Source organism: Peromyscus eremicus, chromosome 5, assembly GCF_949786415.1.
Source record: "Peromyscus eremicus chromosome 5, PerEre_H2_v1, whole genome shotgun sequence".
In the NCBI taxonomy this organism is placed as follows: Eukaryota; Metazoa; Chordata; class Mammalia; order Rodentia; family Cricetidae; genus Peromyscus; species Peromyscus eremicus.
In genome coordinates, this window is record NC_081420.1 from 85,117,451 (window position 1) to 85,142,393 (window position 24,943).

At 53.9% G+C, this 24,943-nt stretch overlaps 1 protein-coding gene across 1 annotated transcript; it reads right to left on the bottom strand.

Moving 5' to 3' along the window:
- Nucleotides 1-4,152: 4,152 nt before the first annotated feature.
- On the bottom strand, nucleotides 4,153-24,554 carry Cdh15 (cadherin 15). The gene is made up of 14 exons (XM_059262502.1): nucleotides 24,513-24,554; nucleotides 15,865-16,020; nucleotides 15,242-15,397; nucleotides 13,343-13,487; nucleotides 10,089-10,249; nucleotides 9,508-9,636; nucleotides 8,895-9,080; nucleotides 7,900-8,153; nucleotides 6,936-7,078; nucleotides 6,576-6,815; nucleotides 6,135-6,374; nucleotides 5,898-6,034; nucleotides 5,601-5,765; nucleotides 4,153-4,717 (listed from the first exon to the last, which is right to left on the bottom strand). Exons 1-14 carry the CDS (start codon nucleotides 24,552-24,554, stop codon nucleotides 4,517-4,519), a joined length of 2,355 nt encoding a protein of 784 aa, XP_059118485.1. The 3' UTR covers nucleotides 4,153-4,516.
- Between the last annotated feature and the right edge of the window lie 389 nt (nucleotides 24,555-24,943).

The window sequence follows — 24,943 nt, forward strand, 5'->3', positions numbered from 1 at the left end:
AGCATAGCCTGGTAGAGCAAATCAAGGGAAAGTGGGCTTTCCAGTCTATGATAGCAGGGACATCATAGCGACAGGAGCTTACCGCAGCTCATCACAGTACACCCACGCCAGAAAAGAGCGACAGATAAATGCTATGTGCCAGTCCTCAGCAGACTCTCTCCACTCTTAATACAGTTCAGAAGCGTAATCGCAGCACTTGAGAGGCAGAGCCAGGCAGATCTCTGTGAGTTCGAGGCCAGCCTGGTCTACAGAGTGAGTTCCAGGAAAGGCGCAAAGCTACACAGAGAAACCCTGTCTCGGAAAAAACAAACAAACAAACAAACAAACAAACAAAAACCCAGAATCCCCTGCCCAGAGAATAGCGCCCCCATGGGGAGCGTCTTCCCACCTTGGTTAACATAATCAAGATAATCTCCCACAGGCTTATTCAGAGGTTAGCCTTCCTGGTGATTCTAGGTTCAAGTTGATAATTAGCACTACCCATCCCAGGTGGTTACAACCCGCAAAGAGGGAACGACCCAAATGTCCACCCCTAGGAGACCATAAACAATGTGAACACTGTTCAGTCCTACAGACAGGCGTGTTGACACAACGTTAAAGTGGAGTTGACGTAGTTTTTATGTAAAGACTCCTAACCCAAGGCCTGAGGCATCCAAACCAGAGGCAGCTGGTTGGTGGCTGGTGGTTGCTGGAACAAGGTTTATATTGGACTTTTATAACGGTCGTATCCATTGCGAATGTACACCCCCATTTTTTTCTTTGTCAAAATGCTAGGATCTAGGGTTAGGTTGTAACTCACATTAGGCAAGGCCTCCCAGCACTGAACTACAACTTTTGAAGTAGGAGTTGTGATCCTACTTCAACTTTTAAAAGTTAAAGGCCGGGTGGCGGCTGTGCACGCCTTTAATCCCAGCACTCAGGAAGCAGAGGCAGGCGGATCTCTGAGTTCGAAGTCAGTCTGGTCTACAGAGCGAGTTCCAAGACAGCAAGGGCTATTCAGAGAAACTCGAAGGAAAAAAAAAGTAAATATGTTCGATACAAAAACTTGTCAATTATGTTTATGAAAACGCAAAGCCCGTCCATAGCACAAAAATAACGAATCAATGAGAAATGCTAACCTCGGAAATGCTGCAGCCAAAGAGCAGGAGCTTGAGACCTGCCTGTACCGCGCAGAGCAAACCTGGCGCCGCCCCAGCACAGTGACGCTGCCTGCGGCGACAGAGGCCTAAAGATCTTAAGACTTGCAAGACAGTACCTTCCACCTAGGGCCGCACGTGCTCAGCTGCTGGGACGCCTTGGCGAGTAGGCCTGGCCTGGCAGTCATATCTGGACTCAAGCCCAGCAAGGATCACGAGGGAGTTTAACCCGCAGACACCTGGGTACGTTCGCCAGGACGGGCCCCGCCCCGTTGTGACCTCCTCCACGCTTCCTGGACAGGAGCCCCGCCCTCAGCAGGTTTCCTCTTTGTAGGGCCCGCCCACCGTTCGGCCCTGTGCGCAGGATTTTGGCATTCTTGCGTGTTGACTCGTCTGGGCTCAGCCTTGTGGGGCTTCTAGTGACCGCTCCCTGTGGCTCTGGGGCTGGTGTAAAGCTGAGCCTCTGTTGACGGCCCCTACCCTCTGCCACCCTGTCCTGCCACACAGCTTGGTCAACCCAGGACACCTCTCCTAGAACAGTGGACCGGCCTGCTGTCTTCCCCATTGCCCTCCTCTGTCTGCTAAGGTGTCATGCTAGGGTTCTCATGGGACCCTCCTGTCTTGTTCAGGTTGCCCCTGGGTGACAGGCTGGGACAGGCTGGCTCTCCCATCAGGCCTAGGGATGTCAGGTTGGTGGGCCTGGGAAGGAAGATTTAAACCACGTGTTGACAGCAGGTAGGCTGAGTTTAACAAGGGCCTGGACACCATACTGTGTGAAGTTTTTGAGCAATCTGTGTTTGGACTGGTGCTGTAACAACTAGAATTCCTTGACAGGAGGCACTTTAATAGAATGACCTGGTCGGTTCCGGTGAAGGCGCAGACCAGAAGGGAATTGTCCGTGAGGTGCACAGGCACTGGGCTGTAAGCAGTGTGTGCCAGAGGCAGGCTCAGTGCTCTGGCTGAACACCCTTGGGCTAATACCTGCCTGCTTCACCACCTACAGTCCCCTTTGGTAGCCTTGATTTCACAGCCATACCCTTCCCTTGGGCTGGGTGGAAATTAGGAAGTGGCCACATCTCTGTGAGACCTGCCAGAGGGTGCTGAAACCTGCCCCAGCTGGCCCCTACCCTTCCGTACAGGAATCATTCATGTACTGTCTGCTCTTACAAATGACTGGGCATTGGAGTAAACTCTGGCCTAGCACTCCTCAAAACAGTATTTTAGGCTTGAAGAGACAGAAACCCAGAAAAGAGAGGCAGGAGACCTAGCTAGGTCAAGGGCCTTGGCATCCAGAAAAGCTCTGAGTCCAGCTCCACCTGGTTTCTGGGGTTGCTCTTGAAATAACACACAAGTATGCGGCTGGAGAGATGGCTCAGCCATTAAAGGCTAGGCTCACAACCCCAAACTGTAACACACAAGTATTATAAAACAAACAGTGAACACTCCCACAGACAACTTATATACACTTAGGGAACGTGATAGTTTGATGAGGATGGCCCCACAGCTCACATACTGGAATGGTTTGTGCTTTATTGAAGGTGTGTCACTGAGGTGGGCTTCAGAGTTGTTGTTTTGGTTGTCTTTTCCTTCAAGACAGGCTTTCTCTGTGTAGTCCTGGCTGTCCTGGAATTAGCTCTGTAGATCAGGCTGGCCTCAAACTCAGAGATCTACCTGCCTCTGCTTCCCGAGTGCTGAGATCAAAGGTGTGCACCACCACTATCCAGCCAAAAAAGCTCCCAATTAGGACACATGTTGGGTTTTGTTTTTTCTTTTTTATAAGTTTTTCAGTCATGGTGTCTCTTCACAGTAATTTGCACAGTAACTAAGACATCAAAACTGAGGCCCAGAGTTGAGGACTCAGAGGATCTTCTGCGACAGTGTTAAATACAGGGATCTGGCCGGGCGGTGGTGGCGCACGCCTTTAATCCCAGCACTCGGGAGGCAGAGGCAGGCGGATCTCTGTGAGTTCGAGGCCAGCCTGGTCTACAAAGTGAGTTCCAGGAAAGGCGCAAAACTACACAGAGAAACCCTGTCTCGAAAAACAAACAAACAAACAAACAAACAAAATACAGGGATCTGGTTTGGACCTAGAACACTTGCTCCTAGGCACAGGTGCAGTGCAGAGGTAAAGGGTCAGAGGTTAGCAGAGCCTGGAGTAGACAAGTGCTGCACCTTTTCATGGTAGTGGGACTTGCTGTCGTATGGTACATGGGAAGGCAGTGGGGTACACAGTGAGAAGTGGATATTGTCCTAGCTTGATCAGGAAGCACTCCTCTAGAATCTACATCGGGCTGGCATCAGCCAAAGAGTGTCCTCCTGCTAGACTCTTACATGGAAAGGGGTGGGGGCTTGGAAGGAATGTGCCCAGATAGGGTGGCTACCCCAGGGGACACCTCTCACCAAGAAGCACAGAAAGCACATGGTCTTTGCTTCCCTGGCTGTCCTGCTGCATTGACAGAGTCACCAGTGGGGTCCCCCCATCACTGCAGGACACCCAGTTCATCGTCATCCCTATCTGCCACAGTCCCAGTAGCACAAGCCCACCCAGCAGCCCTATAAACTGGGACAAAGGACATGGCTGAGCACTTCAAATGCCCAGAGCAGAGGTAACTAACAACAGGTAGACATACATACATACATACATACACACACACACACACACACACACACACACACACACACACACACACGGAATCACTGTGAGCAGGGAAAGTGAGCAGTGAGTGCTTGGTCTCTGCCCTGGCCAGACCCATTAGGATAAGGACAACTGTAGAACTTAGTCCTCTTTTTGTCTGAATCTGGGGGTTGGAGGGGACCTTGCTCATGCCCCTCTGCCCCTCCCCCATGTGTATACACATATGCACACACTCACTCTGAATTCACCATTCCTGTGCTTGCTGCCCCCCTCACTCCCACCAACTGTGCTGAGCAAGGCCCTGAGGTCCCTCCCGAAGGCAGGCTTGAGGCAAGGGATGCTGCACGCTCTGTAGTGAGAGTTAACACTGGTCATCCGGGGTCCACTGAATAGTGATTTTAATTCCAACCCACTCCTTAGACTCCTGCTTTGATACAGAGGCGAGTCACAACTGGGCGACAAAGGTGGATGTACATCTGTAGCAGGGCAGCTGGAGGTGGCTTCCCCACCCCAGCGGGGAGAGTGCTCCCTCTGCCTGTGCTCCCGGTTCTCCTCCACCACCCCCAACTCAGTCCTCTCCTGCAGCCCATAGAGATGGCCTCAGTGAGATTATCTGCCATGGAGCCAAGGATGGGATGTCCTGTTGACCCTCATAGTATTTCTGGGGTGTGTCCCCAGGAGAAAGCCCCCTTGGCTGGGCCAAATGGCCATTTCCAGACAGCACATCTGCTCCTGGCTCTGCCTCTCATTGATGCCCATACATGTCTGCCAGCCGGGCAAAGCGGGGGCCCCAGTCCCGGAGGTAGTCATAGTCTTGGTCCTCATCTCCCAGGCTGGATATGATGGAGCTCAGTGTCCCTGCCACAGAGCCATCTCCCTCGTAGTCATAGATGAGAGCTGTGTCATAGGGAGGCACGCTGGGGTCGCTGTCCGCAGCCTCCAAGCCCTGTGGAAAAGCCCCCACAGACCTCAGGACCACTCAAGACAGGAGCCTTCTTAGCCATGGCCAAGGCTAAGTCTGCCTTGGGCAGTGCACCAGAGGGGAACTTCTCTTAAGAGGGATGGGTGTAGAACATCTCCCAGGACATAATGGGCTCGCAAAGAAGGTTCTGCTACCCCAGTCTTTCCCCATCAGCGTGGAGAGAAGCTGTCTCCTTGTTATAAGTTCTCCTCCATCCACACACCCCAGCCTCTCCAGAACCCTTCCATAAGCATCTGGCCTCCTCCAGAGGTACTATCTCCACTGCCACGCTGTCATCTTGTAACCAGTACCTGTACTAGGCTTTGCACCCCCAAGAAGACCCCTGATTTGCTGGGAGCGTTCTCTGGGCTGTGTGGGCAGGCCTGTTAATATGACATTCCTTGCATGGCCCAACCTAGCCATCTACCCCACATTCTGATCATCTTTTGTGCAGACAGTAGTCATTCATGCAGTGTTCCACTGATGCTCTGTCTAGATGACTCCAATACATGTGCTGCCCATGCCTCATCAGAGTAAACACAAGGGAAGAGGTCAGGAAACATGTAAGGGTATGCCCCACAGCGGGACAGGAACAGAACTGTGAAGGCAGTGCTGGCTGGCCTTCTGTGGCCATGCAGCTGCTTATGTTCCTCTGTAACCCACAGTGTTTGGAAAGTGCCTGGCCCACCTGCACATTCACCCTCTGGTGCTTTCTTTCCTAAGGCTCAGCCAGGGTCCTGCTGGTGAGCTTACCCCGATTCCTGTAGTGTGAGGACTGGAAGCAAGGTCTGGACGTGGGTGTGTTTGTGTGCATGTAAGCACACAAGTATGCCTGTGCCCATTCTGTAATCAACCCCAGGGCACTTACGTCACTGATGAAGTTGGCAATGTCAGATGGGCTGGTGGGAAGCACTCGATGTGGCTGTGGCACGTAGCTGAAGGGGGCATCCCGGCGAAGGGGTGGCCTGCCTAGAGAGCGGCTGGTGGCCCTTGGTTCCACTGGGTGGCGCAGCTGGTTTATGTCATAAGCGTCCTGTGAGCCAGAAAGCAGTTCTGTTCAGAATAGGGACCACCTGGTTGCCAGACCTACCAGGAGGCTGGCGGGCATTCTAGGGACTCCTTCCCAGGGCTCAGTGTGTCTAAGCCATCATTCCTGTTTCCTTACCTGGTCCTCCTCCCCACCCCCTTGCTCATCGTAGTTAAGGATGTTGTCCCGAAGGTCCTCTTGTAGCCCATGCAACAGACTCTTGTCCCGTGACTGCCCCCGGAACCGTGTGCGGAGCGCAGCAAGTAAGATGAGCACTGAAGAAGCATGAGAGACTGGCTGCAGTGTGGGCACTTGGGGGACTTACGCTGGGGAAGGGATGCAGGACAGAGGGCAGGACCAAGGTCCCGCACTCACCGAGCAGGACCACGGTGCTGGCCAGTACAATGACCAGTGCGCCCAGGCTGACTCCCACACCTCCTGCTCGCAGTGCAGAGGCCCCAGGCAGGCAAGCGCCGTCAGTCCCACAGCGACACACAGTCACGTTCAGCGTTTGCTCTCGCTGCTGGGGTGGCTCCCCGGAGTCCTGGAGCAGCAGGCTCAGGCGGTGCAGGCCCTCTGAGACCTGATGTCGGAGCCTCAAGCGTGCATGGCTCACTGAAAAAGGTGCAGAGGTCAGCACAAACTCCAGGATAACCCCGCTCTCGTCCCGAGAGTACCAGAGTCACTGGGTGCCAGGCTCTCCACTACCCATTGAGTACTGTGGAGAGCAACCTGGGGTCCCACCCAAGGATGTAATCATGGCGATACATTCTGTCAGCCTATCTCCTAGGTCCCAGGGTCTTGGGGGCAACACACCATTAATCTGGCTGAGGCTCCAGTTCCGGCTGAGATCTGGGACCCTGGGGTTCAGCTGGAAGTGGAAGGGAGCCCCGTGCGGAGGTAGGTCCTCATCTGTGGCACCCAAGAGGAGGCCAGGCCCCTGGTCTGGTTCACTGCACAGGCTGCCAGATGGAGGAGGGGCCAGTGCTGGGGCATGGTCGTTGACTTCTAAGATCTCAATGGACAGGGTACCTGTGGCTGTGCTGGGAGGCATGGCTGGAAGCAGGGGAATGCTGATAAGCTCAAGGCCAAGCCACAACCTACCCTGTCAGTCCCCTTAGGAAAGTGCTGGGCTGTGGGACAGGGACACCACCCAAGGCAGGGCTTTGCCCTCACCATTGTCCAGGGCCAGAATGATGGCCCTGTACCAGCCATCCTTCAAAAAGGGTGAAGCAGGGCTCAGCACTCGCTGGGTCTGAATCCTGCCTGTGGCTCCATCCACTTGCAGCCAGTCTTCTGGGTCATAGTCCTTGGAGTAGCTGTTGGTGGGGAGAGGGGAAGTGGGGTGAGGCGCACCCACACACCCAGACATGGATCACATATCATATTTACAAATACCTATTATCACATACACACCCATATGTTTCTGCCAGGAGCTGTGGTTACCCAGCATTCAGCCTTTGAGGCCTCCCAGCCCCTAGTTAACTTTGTTTTCTTTTTTATTTCATTCTATATTTTAAATATTTTTACATTTATTTATTTGCACGTGTGTGTACATGCATGAGCACCATGACATACAAGAGGTAAAAGGACAATGTGTAGGAACTGGTTCTCTCCTCCGACCAGGTGGGTTCCAGGAAATGAACTTATGTGGTCAGCTTTGGTAGCAAGCACCTTAACCCACTAAGCCATCTTGCCAGCCGCCAACCCCCACCTGCACATGAGGCAGGCTGCTGTCCAGTGCCCCTCAGCAACTGGCAGTCTGCAGTCCACCTTTCTCAGAGCTGGTACCATGGAGACACTGTGCCAGGCTTGAGACCAGTGGTGAACTTAAGGCATTAGTAGCTCTCCCAGGAAACAAGGGTCCATGAAAATGGACAGGTCGACAGTCAGAGACTGGCTAAGAACAGTCTTGGACTAGACTATGTATCCTTATTGGAGCCCAGTCCTGCCCTATGAGGTGTGGTCAATCCACATGTACACATAGGTATCTGAGGGACTCAACACCCCATAGACAGCCCCCCCCCAGGGATGTACACCAATGGTCTTTCTCTTTCACCCTCAGAATCCAGAGGCACCCGCCCCAGGAATGGGGCCACTGATCCCTCTGCCTGACCCCCAGGACCCCAGGGCACCCCACCTGACTCTCTGCAGCTGCTGTGTGTCAGGGTCTCTGGCAGAGAAGGTAGCCACGGAGGTGCCTGGGGGGGCTCCTTCGGCTACGCTTGTCCTCAGTGGGTTCTCTGGAAACACTGGAGCCTCATTGGTGTCCTGAACCCACACACTGACCCTGGTCTGGCCCCGCCGGGCCCGGGGGGCAGCTGCCTGCAGTGGGGCCTCATTCTGCACAGACACTCTGAGCTCATATTGCTCACAGCTTTCATAGTCCAGGGGCTGTGGAAGGATAACAGAGACTGCTGAAATCCCAAGTACAATCTAGAGAGCCTCTCCCCGGGCCTGTCCAGAGAGCCCATTTTTCCTTCTTCCTCCTTTAAACCTTGGTACAATAAAAATTATGCAAGACTCAAATATTAATAGGTAACAAGATGAATTCCTGTCACTCCAAATGAATTTGTTAAGTGTGGGATGGCAGCTTCATGTGTTACTCAACAACTACAGTTTTTGTACATAGTTGGGTGGTAGATGTGCCAGCTGATGCTAAGCAGAGGGGCCATCCTGGCTCACAGTGGTCCCCTACCATGCAGGTTTTGAGAGCAGGATACAAGAAATTCTCCCTCGAGAGTTCCAATCTGCCTCATATTGTCTGACTAACTTCTTGCAATAAATCTTCAAATGCACCAGCATCCAAATGCATCTATGTCTACACATGTGATTGCCTATACCTGTATTATTCATGGTACCTGCTTCTCTGGTAGGAATGGGACTCATGCTGGTGCAGTTCTCCTTGAAAATGTGGGACTCTCTAATAAGGAAGGAGAAGGTTATAGTAATGGCCTCCTGCTGCCCAGTTCTGCCAGAGACTTGTAGTCAGCATCCAGTCCATCCCAAGACCTTCCCCCAGGAGGTCAGCTAGCACAGCTCTACCAGTAAGGGACCCAGGGCAACTCAAGCTGCTGGAAGATGCCTGTGCCAGATTCTAGCTGAGGGGAATGCACATGACAGGGACCGGCTCACCTTGACCACAGACAGCACACCTTCATTGGTCTTGGGGTCTGTGTAGATCTTGAACTGCCCATCAGGATCACCTTCCAGGATGGTGAACCTGGCCACCCAGTTAGGGGAACCAGGCAGGTCTCTGTCCTCCACCTCGAGCCGTCCCACGTCCACGCCACTGACAGCTTCTACAGCCTCCATGAAGAACTGGGAGATCCCAGCCCATTACTCACCAGATTGAGTGGAAATAGAATGCCTGGCCCTATGACCCAGGGGTCCTTCCTTGCTTCTGGCCTAACTATGTTGCTCACCACAGATATTTTACAGGGTTGTCTGTTCTGAGCTACTGATCCCACCTGCTGTAGCTGCTCCTGGATCCTGGACCAACTATCTTCCTCACAAAGCAAGGGTCTAGGAGACTTACTCTGGGCTGAGGAATCTGAGGGCACCATGTAGCTGCTTCTCTCTAAGGAACTCACATGTAATCTGTGTTCCTGCAGCCCTCTATTTCAGGTTCCCTACTCATGCACTGCCCTTCCCCAAGCCTTGAAATCACCCATCTTCGCAGAGTCCCCAACCGGAACCCACAAAGGGAAGGTAGCCCTAAGCTGGTGGGGGTGGGCGGAGGTGGCACCTCGTCCTTGGTGAACTCAGGGGCATTGTCGTTGATGTCATCTACGGAGATGATGGCCGAGGCTGTGGCAGTGAGGCCATCTCCTGACATGTCCGCCACCTGCAGGGTCAGGTTATACACAGCGACCACCTGGGGACAATGTGACATGAACTCAGAAGATGTGATACCTAAAGACAACCACCTATAGGCTTACCCCTTACAGGGTCTGCCCTGTCTGTGAATGAACAAGAGGTCAGTTGTGAATGAACAAGAGGTCAGTTGTGAATGAACAAGAGGTCAGTTGTGGTACTGGAAATGTTAGATGTTAGGGGCAGCAGTAAGCAGATTGCTGGCCGAGAGAGCCACATCAGGGGCAGGGATAGGAATACCCAGGTCCAGCTGCACAGAAGAGCCTCAGAGGCATCTTTAAGCATAAGTGGTTTAGGCTCAGAGGGTCAGAGCATGAGCAAAGAAGAGCCAGGTAAGGGTACTAATCACAGTGCAGGCTGAGAGGTGGGAAAGCCCTGCCCTGTGAGGAGCCCTGAGGCTTAAGGAGACCAGATGTAGAGAACGGGGCCTCAGTTTCCATGGGGCTGCCTCACCTCACGGTCCAGCCCCACTTGCACTGTGCGGATCTCTCCAGTATGCTCATCAATGCTGAAGAACTCAGGGCTGCTCTGCTCCAGGATGGAGAACCTGAGCGCTGCATTGTCCGTCTCGGGGTCATCGGCGTCTGTGGCCTCAGCCCTGGTTACGAAGGTGCCTGGGAGGATGGGAAAATGAGGTCAACCGCCATGGGGGCAGGTGGGGGGGCACCCAGTTGGTGTGGAGTGTACACACATTCCTTAGGTCTGACTATGAGCACAGAGTGGGTAGTCTGCTTTCACTACTGTTTGTGTGTCACTGGGGCTGACAGTGTGCAAGAGCCTCAAGTCTGTGGCACGCCCGCTGCCTTGCCTATACAAGGTTGACCAGTGCAGGAGCATTTCAGTGAAGCACCAATGTGTCTTCTACCAGATGCCAGGTCAGTGAGTGGTGCTAATTTACTGGGTCGGAGTGCTAAAGCCACTGGGGACCTCAGACAGCCTTGAGCCCTGCTATAGGTGAAGGAAACGTAAATACATGGGTACAGAGCAAAGCAAGTTCCTAGCATCCTCCAAGGTGCTGCTGCTAGGGAAGCTGTGGCCATTTTGGGAAGGTGCTGCTGGTCAAGGCCCCAGCCAAGGATGGGTCCTCACCTGTCACCCGCTTTTTTCTTAGAAGAGATTCGGTCTGACCCTCTCTCCAGAACAGATGTAAGAAAGTTGAGGCAGTGGAGTGGGTCAGGGTGTGAGGACAAGCTTCTGGGCACCCTGTGTCTCAAGCTCTTGACTTGCTCACCTGTGATGTCATTTGTTAGATGCCCTGTAGCAAATACCAGCCAATGCTTCAGGCCTACCTTGCACAAACAGGAGCTACTGACTGGGTTATTTCTGCATAGTACCGGCCCACCCAAGCTGAAGCCAAGGACAATGCTTCCAGCAGGCTTCTGAGTCACGGGACTGATTACCAATCCTGTGCTCTGGAGTGTTCTCTGGCAAGCAGGTAAGGAAATGTAGGCATGAGATGCCAGCTCCCCCATCAGAGAAGGGGCTGCAGTGTGCTGTGGAGAGGGGAGCCTGGGCTGACTTGGAAGTAGACGCATCTCTGGGAGCTGGAACCCGTGTGCCATGACTCACATAGGTGTGAATGAGTTCACAAGTAGTGTTCACACGTGCACATGTCCAGATATGTGTGTATTCAGACATGAGCACATTTCCCAGATGCATGGAACATCAGACTATGATAGCAAGAATCACAACTCCAGAGACTAGAGCAAAGGCTCAGAGATTAAGAACACTAGCTATTCTTCCAGAGGACCCAGTTTCATCTCTAGTACCCACGAGGCGATTCACAACCATCATACCTTCAGTCCCAAGAGATCTACTGCCCTCTTCTGGTCTCTAAGCACCATGCATGCACATGGTGTACAGACAAAACACTCATACACATACCGTAATAAAAAGAAAAAGAAATACAATGCTACAAGTCTACCCAGAAGAAACAAGCCTTCCCCACACAGTGGGGAGAGGGCCCCAAAGGACAGTTCTAGCCTATTACTGTGGCACTAACAAGTACCACAAGGACCCTGTGAGGAGCTGAGGCTGTCAGGGGATACTGGAGGTGTAATGAGAGACATCAGTCTGGGCCGGGACTGTGAGCCGTGCCAGGCCGCTCCTGCTGGAGCAGAGCTGAGGCCACCTCCGGTGTCTTCAGGAGCAACCCCTGCTGGGAAGGGCAGGTGGCCAGAAAACGCTTGAGCATGCTGGCCAGGCAGAGAGAGATGGAAACACCCCCAAACAAGCCACTTGCTGCCAATCACAACTGGGATGGAACTGGGGTCAGCCCAGCCCCATATCCACTCACACACCAGTCCCTCCCTGCTACAGAGGACCAGCCCCAGGGCAGGAAGGCCACTCTGCTCCAGGAGACTGTAATGGCCAAGTACTGTGTGGGCCTGGTGGAGCTGGGAGGCACACAGGGAGAGATGGCAAAATCAGAAGAGAGGCACAAAGAAACGAGCCTGGTAAAGACAATGAAGGACAGGTTGCGGGACTAGAACACCTGACCCAACTGTTCTCTAGCCTTACAAACTCATTATTATGGAAATTACAACGGGATAAGGTCAGTAGACGCCACGCTGGGGTGGTACGCACACGTATTTCCTGACTTTGGTAATTACAGAGAGCTGTCAGAACACACTGACATTGTAAGAATGTTCAGTATCCAGTCCACAGCCAAACAGCTGAGTGAGAAGACAAAAAAAAGGGGGGGGGGGTTAAACTGCTGCAATGGGCACACAGGAATTGTTTTAGGCTTTTCTTTAAGTCCGAAATCAGGTTAGAAGAAAGATTATAACTAAATGCACACTGCTTCTTTAAATCTTGCAAAATGAGTAAATGAGATGGAATAGAATGAACCTGAACGGCAACGCAGGGCAAGCTTCTGCTGCTCACATGCTTTGGGCTTCCGGAAACTCTTACCCAGTCCAGTAAGACTCTTACCCTATTCCACTGGGAACAGGCAGTGAGGAATGGAGGGGGGGTGGGCACAGTGCTCTGCCTGGCCCTGCCCAGCCAGACCGCCTGAGGAAGGACAGGACTGGTGTATGATTTTGAAGGGGTACTTGGGGCAAGAACAGAGTCTCATGTAGTCAAGGCTGGCCTCAGATTGGTTAGGTAACTGAAAATGACTTTAAACTCAGGCTCCATTTCTTAAGTGCTGGGCTCCCAGGCAGGTGCCATCACAACTGACCGGGTTATTTGAGACCAAACTGCACCTGGAGCATCCACCAGAGGAGGCAATGCTCAGCGCTGTGGAGTTTCCTCTGGAGGGCAGAAACAACACGGGGCAAACTCAGGCTCTGTGGATTCACTAAACAGGACTGAACGGTTCACCGAAACGCTCAGCTTCATGTTATGCAAAGTTCACCACCATGAAAGGGGGAGGAACACCTGGAACACAGCCACCCAGAAGCCTTTCTGTGCCGGTCAATTTGGGGGGGGGGGGCGTTGAGAAGGGTTGAAGGTCAAATTCATATTGACATGGAAGTGTGAAGGAGACTGCTTCCTTACACTTGACCTTTTGGATGACCTTTGAATTGCCAATTGTGCAGTGTTAGGGTGAAGCTGGTATGCATGCTAGACAAGCACACACCAGGGGGCAGGGGGCAGGGGGTAGCTGTATCTCTAGTCCTTAAACCCTTGGTTGTGGGGGATTCTGGACTTGGACTTTCTGAAGCCCTACCCCATGGGCGGGGTCTGGGCTCCCACCTCACCTGGGATGGCACCCTCCAGGATGCGGCCTCTGAACACATCCTGTAGGAAGGCTGGCCGGTTGTCATTTTGATCCACCACAACGATCTCCAGGTCCGTGGGCTCCTCCAGGGTAGAGCCACCCAAGTCCAGGGCAAAGGCCCTTAGCTGTCCAAACAGATGGCAGGCAAGGGCTGGCTCTGTGTCTCTAAAGCCACGCAGAAGGATCAGCAAGTGCCCATGGGCTGAACATAGGTGCTGACCACATGGGATGGAGTGTATGTGTGGGCATGCACCCTTTCCCTGAATGGATCCTGATTTCTCCCAGCACACAGGCTACAACCTCTCTCCTTGGCTGCCAGGACACTCACTGCATCATCTTGGGGATGAAATAATGCACTCACTAAGGTTCTGGGTTTATCTCCCTTACTCTATGTGGTTTGGGCTTCTGTCAAAATTTTACTCATTCCTTCTTCTTCTTAGACATGGTCTATGAGCCCTGGTGTCTTGGAACTCGGTAGACCAAAGTGGCCTTGAAATTACAGATATCTGCCTGTATTGTGCCTAATTTAATTCATTTTACTTTTTGGAGCAGGGTCTCACATGAACTTACAACATTTTTAACCTGCTTCTTTTTGGAGAATGGCATGACATAATTTCCAAACACTCAGGAGGCAAGACAGGAAGGTGAGTTCAAGCCCAGCTAGAGATACACAGCAAGACATTGTGAATCACATTTAAAAAGAAAGTCATCTAATGGATTCCTCTGTTAGAATGCCATAGTAGTCTCTCAATTTGGAAGAATGTCTAGAGGATGTCAAAGAAATCTTGGAGCCTTTAATCCTGACACTTGGGAGGCAGAGGCAGGCAGATCTCTTAAGAGTTTAAGGCCAGCCTGGTCTACAGAGCAAGTTCCAGGGCAGCCAGGGCTACACAGAGAAACCCTGTCTCGGGGAAAAAAGAAAGAAAGAAAGAAAGAAAAAAAAGAAATCGCAGTCCCTGGAAAAGTAGAGAGAGAGCTACCCTGCTCCAGCCAGATAGGATGCAGTCCACAGGGTCCTGGTACAGTACTCGGTTCCTAGTAGTTTTACTTGGTTTTATTTTTGTAACTATGTAGCCCAGGCTGGCTTTAAACTCATGATCTTCCTGCCTTGGCCTCCTAAGGCTCATAGGCCTCTAACACTATGCAAAGCTCTAATTGATTTATTATTTCTTTATTTAGTCATGTTGGGGATGGAATCCAGGGCCTTTTCATGTCAGGCAAGCACACTACATCTCGGCCTGGCAGATGTCTATGTGCAGAGAACCCAAAGGAGGCCCTGGGCTCATCTCTTGGCCTTGTGCACACCTCAATGTGACTCTTACCTCCCTTTCTAATCCCAACACCGTAATGGTAGTGAATCACACCTCAGAGATCATTTTCTGCTGCTGACGGTAACACTATTTGGGAATTCTTTTTTTTTTTTTTTTTTTTTTTTGGTTTTTCGAGACAGGGTTTCTCTGTGTAGCTTTGCGCCTCTCCTGGAACTCACTTGGTAGCCCAGGCTGGCCTCGAACTCACAGAGATTCGCCTGGCTCTGCCTCCCGAGTGCTGGGATTAAAGGCGTGCGCCACCACCGCCCGGCTATTTGGGAATTCTTGATGACATACCTATCCACCAACAGAACCTGGATCCAGAGAGAACTGGCTGTTGTGCCGTCAGCTGCAAAGATGCTCTCCCCTCCAAAGGAACACCCAGCCCTATTTCATGGCCTCAAAGTGCCCCCCATGTTAAGTAGGAACATGATCCCAAACACTGAATCCTCAGATGTGGGTCCTACGCGGACCAGAACTTGCTTCAGAAGCATCTGACCTAGAGCCTGTCAGGTGGGCAGCAGAGGCCTGAGCAGGAGGAAGGACCCTGGCTTCCAAGCAGGCCCTACCCTGAAGCGGTCCGTCTTCTCACGGTCCAACGTGGCGTTGAGGTACACCCGTCCAGTGAACTTGTCGATGGAGAAGACGTTTTGGGGCTCCTCATCCACACCGGGCCCCTGGATGCTGTAGATGACACTGCCCAGCTGTTGCTTATCAGACTTGATCTGTAGAGCAGGAATGGGGCTTAGTGGGGGCCAGAAAGCACCCCAACACCTTCATGTTCTTCCCAAGCTAGATGCGCAAAGGTCCAAGGCTCTGAAGACAACACATTTCCCTCCTAACTCAAGTTCTACTCCAGGGCATCCTGGGGTCTGGTAGCCAGGTACATTCTGAGTATGTAGAAGGCTGACTGTTCATGTCACAGGTCTACTTGTACTGGTGAGTAAACAAAGCATGTCTTCCAGGGGTGTATAGCCTGGGGGCATGTCCACTGGCATAGCTCAGGGTGCATGTGACCCAGGGCTATGGGAACCCTGCTTTTGTTCCAGAAACTCAGAATGGCCAAGTGGGAAAGTCCTTCCAAGGCTGTACACCTAGCTCCCATCAGCAGATGGAGCTCCCCCAGATCCAAGAAGACCTTTAGGAAATGAGGGAGTCTACAGGGACACCCCATCCCCCCCACTTCTCTTACCTGCACCAGTGGGTAGGGGAGGCGTTTGTGGTTCTCAGACACACTGATGGGTGGGATGACCCAAGCTCTCCGCACACGGCCTGGGGCTGGTGCCCGGCGCCAAGGGTACAGGGTGCTGGGCTCTGGCTCAGGGACTGCCCAGGACAGGCTAAGGCTCTAAAACACAGATGAGACACAGTCATATAGGGTACAGGAACACCAGGGTAACATCATTCTTGGGGCTGTGGTTGGGCCCTATACCACCTAGTGGTGTCACCACAGAGAATACAGGCTATGTGGGCCTTGGCAGCCACATCCTGGGGTATTTAACTCTCAAAGTTCCCATCTGGGTGTTTCCTCTCCCATATGCCTGTCCCCTCTCCTTGACTTGAGCCCAGAATACAGGCTGTGTCCACAGGGTCAGCAGACCCCTAGAAGAGCCCAGAATACAGGCTGTGTCCACAGGGTCAGCAGACCCTAGAAGAGCCCAGAATACAGGCTGTGTCCACAGGGTCAGCAGACCCCTAGAAGCAGAGAGTTTGTTGGTTAGTTAGAGACAATGTGAGGGTCTGCACTTTTCCTGAGGTCCCTAAATGGTCAGGTGCAACAGGGCCCAGGAAAGTGCCCAGGGGGCAACTCTTGCTCCCTAGGAGTGAAGGCCAGGAGGATGGTAGGGCCAGGGACTCAGAACTAGGGCCACTAAATTAGGATGGGAGAGGACATGTGTCCTTCCTCAGCCTCACGGCTTAAATGTCACAAGTTAACAGTAGCAGTGCCTGCTTTTATTAGAAGAGGCCAAGTGAGGGAGGGCCTCCTAAGCATCATTGTCCAACCTTCACCCAGACAGACTCATCCTAGCCACCCAGGGCAGCCAGACCTGAAACCTCCCTCAGCCACCAGGCCTGGGGCTTGATCTCAGACACTTCCAGAAACCGGATCATCGAGTCCAAGAGTGGACGGCTCCTCTGCTAGAGTCTGCAGTGTGAACAGAGAGGGGCCATGCTCAGGGTACCTCATCCAACTTCTCAATATTGCTTTGCAAAAGGAATGTCCAAACTATCAGACCCCCCAGGCAGTCGAGGGCGACAAGGAGTTTTATTTCAAGCTGTGTTTTAAAGTGGAATCTTATTGTCTGTGGGCCTCACTTGCTGGCCAAACTGGTCTGTGATGAGGATGAGGGGTATGGTGCAGGGCCAGGGAAGACATGCCCTACAGGTGCCAATGACAGGGCTGGGCCACAGCCAGAGCTGCTCCAAGGTCTAGGGTGGGACAGGGCTTGCTGTGTGGCTCAACTGAGGGGGTAGCTGGGAAAAAGGGACGGCCCACTCAATGAGTCTTGTGATTTTCCTAACTGGATCAACGTTCTGGAAACTCAGGATATACTCTTCTCCTCCTCATCACACCCAGCAGTGACCCCTGAGAAGTGCGGAACCAGGGATGGCTCAGTGGATAAAGACACTTGCTCCCAAGTTGGGTAACCTGAGTTTGATTTCTGGAACCCAAATGGTAGAAAGAGAATTGACTTCCACAAGTTGTTTTCTGACCTTCACATGGTATGTGTATGCTCCCACCACAAAAAGTAAATGTAATTTAAAAGAAAAAAGCAGTGTCTGGGGGTTGTGTGGCTACAGACAGGAGATGAAGTCAAGTCTCTAAGCACAGAGGGAGCACTCCTGAGCCCAAGTCTCTAAGCACAGAGGGAGCACTCCTGAGCCCAAGTCTCTAAGCACAGAGGGAGCACTCCTGAGCCCAAGTCTCTAAGCACAGAGGGAGCACTCCTGAGCCCAAGTCTCTAAGCACAGAGGGAGCACTCCTGAGCCCCATTCTCCCAAACCCCCTGCCATTACCTGATTGTGATCACAGATGGCCCCACCCCCCAGAGGGGTAAACTACTGATTGGAGGAGAGACTCATCAAGTACACAGCAGAATGCACAGCAGCCCCCCAAAGGCATCCCTAACCTGGTACTGTCATGGTTCTCACAGGTGGTTTCCGTCCCTGCTTTCTGGATGGTTCTCCCCGAGCGCCCTGTCCTCCACCTGCTCCTTGCTCCACTCCTTAATTTGGAGGGATGATGAGAATCAGTCATCTGATGACTTCGGGGACACCCTTGTGAACAATGGCTCCACTGGTATTTCTGAAAGACACCTCACCCCAAAACACAGCCTGGTAGAGGCTGCCATGATGGGTGTGGATGTTGGCCACATGCTGACCTCACCTTCCACAGCATGGGTTGGCTAGGGACAGAGCCGAGCGCTACCTCATACTTCCAGGATGCCGGGAGGTTGTCAGGCCAATGCTGGATGGGACACAGCCTGGCAGGATTTGTGGAAGTGGTGGATGCAGGGGGCTCTAGCACACGAGGACTGCAGGGTGTGGAAATGCCCCTAGCCTTTATAGCTGACCATGGCTGCATTCCCCCAGGCCCACAGGAGCGCCCAGGGCAAGCAGAGGGGCCAATCCTTCAGATGCCTTGCTAGCCTGGCCTTCTTGAGCCCGGGGCAGGGCTTGGGAGATTTTAGTCTCCACCTCAGGGCTGTTCACATGCCTTCTCTTTACATTTATTCTGGGGGCAGAGGGACACATGCCACAGCACATGTGTGGAGGTCAGAGGACAACTTAGAGGAGTCAGTTCTCTCCTTGCACTCTGTAGGTTCTGGGGACACACTTGGATCTCAGATGGCAAATCCTTGACCTGCCGAGCTGTCTTGCTGCCTGTTACACCCCCTCCTCTTGGGTGACTTCCCTCCTGACAGGCTCTGTCCTGCGGAGTGGTGCTTTCCCAGACACTGTCATGTCCTGAGTCTGTCCTGTCCACAGGTGCAGTCACAGAACACACGATGCAAAAGTACAGCTGTGTTTTTCCAATCTGTCTCACTCTAGTTCATGCAGGAAACTGCTTAGGGCCAGCAGCGGCCTTTGCTGTGTGCAGTACCAGATGCCAGCTATTAGAACTATGCCCAGCCTTAGCAAGGATGAGACCCAAGGGGTCCCTGTATAAGAACTCACAGGCAGTAGGTAGGGGTTGCTGTGTGGAAGTAGCAGGTCCCTGGGTGGGAGGAGCTCAGACTCCCAACTGCCCTCAGCTCAGGCTGCTCTATTTTGTTGTTTGTTTTTGTCTTATGTAGCCCAGGCTGGCCTCAAACTCACTATGCAGCTAAAGAGGACCTGTACTCCTGCCTCCATTTCACAAGTGTGTGTGTGTGCCTGGGTACATGTGTACTCTCCACACACAGGTGCCTCCACTTCCCAAGTGTGTGTGTGCCTGAGTATATGTGTACTCTCCACACACAGAAGTGGAGTGTGCGTGTGCCCGGGTCTATGTGTGCTCTCCACACACAGGTGCCTCCACTTCCCAAGTGTGTGTGCCTGGGTCTATGTGTACTCTCCACACACAGGTGCCGCAAAGGCCTCCCTCTTTGGGGTCACCCCATCCCTACCTGGGATGGATCCTGGGGCTGCCCATGTGGAAGAGGGTCCTGGATGGTCCTCAGGACAGAACAGCGCTGAGGTGTGAAGGGCAGGGCCACCACACACAGGTGCTCCAAATACAACACTGGATGTGCAGGCCCCGCCCTCAGCATGTCTCCCACGTGGTCAGAGCCCCATCCTTTCCCCAACATCACCACCTCTGTTGGAGGGAAGCCTGCCCTAACTACCTCCCTGGGAACAACAGTCGGGCTGGTATCAGGTGCTCCAAGGATATCCCACTCACAGCTTTCACTTTTATGCCCACACCTAGGGATGCTCCCACTTGGCTCCACCCCAAGCAAGGGAGTTGGGAGGCCCTGGCAGGGACCGGGGTTTGACCCTCAGAACTCGCGTGGTGGCTAACAGCCGTCTGTAACTCCAGGCCCAGTGTGGGGAGGGGATCTGACATGTTCTGGCCTCCTCAGGCACATACAGCAGCAGGCAAATCACATAAAAATAAAGTTAAAAATGATAAAAAGGTTATGTGACCAGCACTTACACAAAGGGAGCCCTGCTGGCAGGCCTGGCCCATACTGGCACCACCTCCTCCCTCAGGGTCCATCAGCTCTGTGGCTGCCTGACCGCTCACTCTGCGCAGAGTGGACAGCTGCCCTCTGTGTGGAGTTGCCAGCGGGCTACCCAGTCCCCCCCCCCCGCCCCCCGGGTTTTACTAAGCTCAGTCTCCCCTTCATCTGGATCCATGGTCAGTGGAGGTTGGTGGTCACAGAAGGAAAAACCCAGTGGCTGGTGGAGGGGCGTGCTCTGAGGGCAGCAGAGAGGGAACAGCCAGGCAGCCAGGAGGCCACTTGCTTTTCAGCCCCTCCATGTCTCTTCCTGCAGCACACATAGTTGTCCAAGGCCCAGGAAGGTACTGGCCCTGTGGGCGCCTGCACACAGCATTTGCACAGAGCCTGCTTTGAGATCAAAGGCTTTGGCTCTGTCTCTGTTCTCCTGTCCTGTTTTCCAGCCCAACTGCGGTGGCCATGCTGGGCGCCCTACCAGTGGGTCCTACCAGTGGGACCCCAGCTACCTACTCCACAGCCCCTCCCTGCAGCTGAGGCCACCTGCAGTAGAGTCCCATCATCCACTTGGTCCTAGAGTCCACAGAGCAGAGGACCCTGTTCACGATGGGAGCATGAGTCTGGAGGGGCGAGTCCTGCCTGGGCAGCTCTGTCCTCACAGATGGCAGCTTGGCCTTAGAACCTGCCAAGGCCAGCACACATAGCCACTTCTAGGTCAGAGCAGGGTTCCTACCAGGCACACACCTGCCTGCTTGGCATGGGGAACCTGGGCTACAGCTTCCATGGACACAGGGGCTTTTTGCCAGAGCTTGATGGCAGACCCTGAGATGTGCCTGGGAGCTGCCTTGGGGGAAAGTCTGGCTCCATCTCCCCCACCCCCCAAGGATGGCAGGTGGGTTGGGATCTGGGGCTCTTCATGACACCTCAGGATGGGAGAGTGGAAGCACCTTAATTCATAGTTCCAAGACAGGGTCAGAGAGGCTGAGTTGTTTGCCCAAAGCCACACAGGAAGAGTTGGCACCATAGGGCATGTCGAGCAGATGCCATCTGTAGCGCCTGACCTGCCTTAGGCAGGGCTGTTGAGAATGGGAGTTCCCAGGCTCTTGAAGCCCCTGTGGCCTGGGAAAACCTTCCACCCTCCCCCTGGTCCTGCTTACTTCAGCTGCTCCAGCCAGCAGCACCCATGGGCTTGGCACTCATTGGGTGTGGTCAAGCCAGGGCAGTCAAGGCAGAGCCTGGGAACCTTGGGTCTGTAGCTTGTCCACAGCCCAAGTTCATGAGGTCACAGAACCACAATGCCTTGGCAGGGCCCTGTGCCCAGATCAGAGGCTGCAATGGTATGAGTGGGCGACCAATGGGCAGGCCACAGCCAGCTTCCGGCTCTTGGGAGGCGTTTGTGTAGCCCATCCTGTGTCCTCTCACCCTACCCCCTTCCCAGATGATGTGGTAAGGCTGGGGGCCGCCTTGGGAAGCTAGGAAGGACATCCAGTGCTTGGGACAAAGCCACATGGCCCCAACTGGCTCACAGGCTCCCCACATCCAGGACAGAGGCACCTGGAAGGTGACTTGGTGGACAGGTGCTCTTACACTCTGATCTGCTCCTCTGTCCCTCCATACCAAGCCAGACAGGAAATAGACTCTCTTCCCACAGTAGATACCCAATGTGTCCCAGCTCATCCCAGCCCTGCTCCTGACCAAGAACCCACCCAGACAACATTCTGGAAATTCCCCGAGCCATCTGTGACCACTGTTCTGAACCTATACTCCTAGGTCAACCACCCTCTGGGGTCTTTCCTGACCTCCAACCCCAAGGAGCTGCAGGGTGATGAGGGTCCTGCCATGCATGAAATGTGTGCTTTGGCCAGGCTTACCAACACTACCAATGGGAACAGTATCAGCCATTGCCAGTGTCCGGCCCTCCTGCACTCCCCTGCACTGATCCTGGGCAGAGGTTCTGGCGACAGGGAGATGGTCAGTGTCCTGGTCATGAGAGCAAGTTGTCTGCTCCATCTTGGCAGAGCTAATGGCCTGGTTTGGGGGTAGGGGGCTCAGGAAGTCCCTGCACTGACTCTCCACAGGCTTCTCAGGCCTGCACACCTCCCACAGGCTGGAATCCATAGCCACTTCATTCCTGGACAACCAGCATGCCAGGAATGAGCCCAGCTGTTGGCCTGGCCTAGGGTGGCCCCACATTCCCTTTGTGGGACCACCCTGTCCAGCTGCTGCAGCCATCAGAGAATGAGGAGGGGACAGACAGGCAGCTGTTCCCCCCAATCAGACCAGTCCTGCCTGTCTGACAGCAGAGAGTGGGTACAGTGCTCAGAACCACGGGCAGCCTCCCTCTGTGGCCTAAGTCACTGTAGGCGGTGGGCTGGATCTGCTGGAAATGAGGCCCTTTTCCCAGCACCAGTGAGCAGTCCCTGGAAGTATGCTGAGGCCCATCTTTCCTTCAGAGACCATGTGGCTTCCTTAGTTCCTAGACAAAGGTGAGGCAGGCCCACTCAATGGACAGAGGTCTCCAGACCACCCACGCTCCTTCTCAACCCAGCTCAAGAGTAGCAACTAGAGACTGAACCCCAAATGCAGGGGCTGAGGTCAGCTTTTGGAGGAGGAGGAGGAGGAGGAGGAAGTGTGTGTGTGTGAGAGAGACTGGGATTCGATCCCAGGCTTCAAACATGCTAGGCAAATATTCTACCACTGGTTACATCCCAGGCTGCTTTTATTTTCCTTTTGAGTCAAGGAATCAATAGATTGCCCAAGCTGGCTTCAAACTTGTGGCTCTTCCAGCTTCAGCTTCCTAAGCAGCTAGAATTACAGGCCTGGGGGGGGGCGGGTAACAGTTCTCAAGACAATCCAACCCCCTGGTGCTGCCCTGGAGTTCAGGAAGCTCAGGTTTTGGAGAGAACCTGGGTGGGGAGGCAATGGAACAACGTGTGAATCCACATAGACCCACTACCCACCTCCAACCTGAGGAGCCCAAGACAGAGCTACTGGGCCAGGGTGACCAGGGAAAACCCTAGTAAGGGGGAGGCAGGAATGACTAGAAGGCAGTCCCAGGACCCATGTGTGTGGATAAGAGTGGACAAAAGTGTGAAAGCTGAGCAGTGTGGGGGAGGTGGGCACATACATGGGGGAGGGGCAGGAGAAGTTCCTCTTGCACTGGGGGTGATTTCAGTGCTGTTGTGAAGCATGTTCAGGAGGCCAGTCCTCAGGGGCTGGTCCCTGCCTCTACCAGACTCCTGGGCACTCCAGATGTCTAGGGCAGGGGGTGTTTTGCAGTTGCTCTCACGCAACAGAGAGGGAGGGTTTGGGGAGGGAGGAGAAGAATGCTACCCAACACTACCCACTCTGCAGTGGGTGTGCAAGAAACCCTGGGGCTTTCAAGATGATCTTAGCAAGCTCTCAGCCTAGTGAAGAATGCTGTTACTAGAGTCAGTGGGAGCCTCTGATGGGTCATGGTGTTATGCACAAGACTGGGGTTCTAAGTAGGTCTAGAGGGTACTTGGTCTTAGGTAGCCTAGCAGATGTGCCCAAGTGAAGGAACGAGGGTCCCCAAGGCCAGGGGTGGAGGTAGTGGGAGATGTAGGGCTGATGCCCCAGGGCCAGCTGCTAGAGGGTCTTTCTGGCCAGGCGCCCATCAGCTGCCAGGCACTGAAACCTGAGTAGAGCTGCAAGGCTTGTGGGAATTTGAGGGGACCAAGAAAGTCCTGAAGAGGGTTCCCGGAGGGGATGATCCCTCCTCCCCCATCACCCCCCCACACACACACACACACTGGCTGAGCACTCTTGAACCACAGCAATTCTTTGTGCTTGCCACCTGTTGCCTCTGAGTTGCAGAGACTGTCCACAACCATATACTGCCATCTCTGTGGCAGTGGACACTAGCAGGGGGCCACAGAGCCCTGTCCTGGCCAGCCCAGGGCCATTAAGCAGCCTGTCTGGAGAGTGCCAACAGCAGGAGACATTGGGGACCTGGGCTTTTCCACCCTTCCCTGTGCCATGTTAGGAAGACAGGGTACTAGGGATGGGAAGATCTGGGGACCACAGGTCACTACATCTCCAGGTGGACGTAGAGGCACAGCGGCTGTCCTGGTCAGGACACAGCCAGTGTAAACTGAGTGTGTACTGGGCTGTTCTGGCCTGGAGTTAATTTTCTTCAGAACCCTAAGTCCTGGAGGGCAGAGTTGCAGCTGCTCCTGCTGGCCAGGACCATGGGGCAGGGACTCAGACACCACTAAGACCAACCAGGTACATAGACCCACTCATATCAGAGTTGGGAGTTTCACAGGTACCATGGGTTCCTGTTCCATCTCCCTGCCCCATGCTCCGGAATACGAGGATCTCACAAGACTGGCCACCCCAGGCTCTCGGAGGCTCTGGAGGCACTTGTAGTACACTTCCAAACTGAAGGGACAGCCCCATGGGTGTTCTCTGTGCCTCAGCAATGCTCCCCAGTTTTGAACCCTTTCGCTTACTTGTGTGGAGAGGTGGGTCACTCTCTCTGGAAGCCCCTAAGCACAGGACACCCCTTCCCACAATGCACCAGAGAGTGTGGCCCACCCCAGACACTGCAGGCCGCAGCTCTCAGGTCCCCCAGAGACACTCCAGGCCACTGGGCCGGGAGGGGAAAGCTATCCCAAAGCTAGAGGCAGGGATGCCACAGGGCTCAGAAGCTTACCTGGGCGAGCAGCCCGAGGGCGAAGAGCAGAGCAGAACCCATTGGGACAGCGGTTGAAGAGCCAGACGGTCTGCGGGACCAGTGGGACGGCGCCTCTACCCCATGCGGAGAGCCAGAGAGCAACCGGGCTGAGTGACAGCACAAGTGCTCAGGGGCAGCGGGCAAGGGACTGCACGTGTGCGGTGGGGCGGAGCCAGGGCGGGGTCAGGGCAGGGCTAGGGCTGAGTGACAGCACGTGTGTGTGTGGGGGGGTTTGTGGGCGTGGTTAGAGATGAGTGACAGCATATGTGGGTGGGCCTGAATAGCAGCAAGAGAATGGTATGAAGATGCCAGGGCAGAGCCAGAGCAAAGTGATAGCTCAGGTGCAGTAGGGCGGGGCCGAGGGTCTGGATGACCGCATCTGTGGTCAGTGCCTGTGAAGTTTTGAGTTT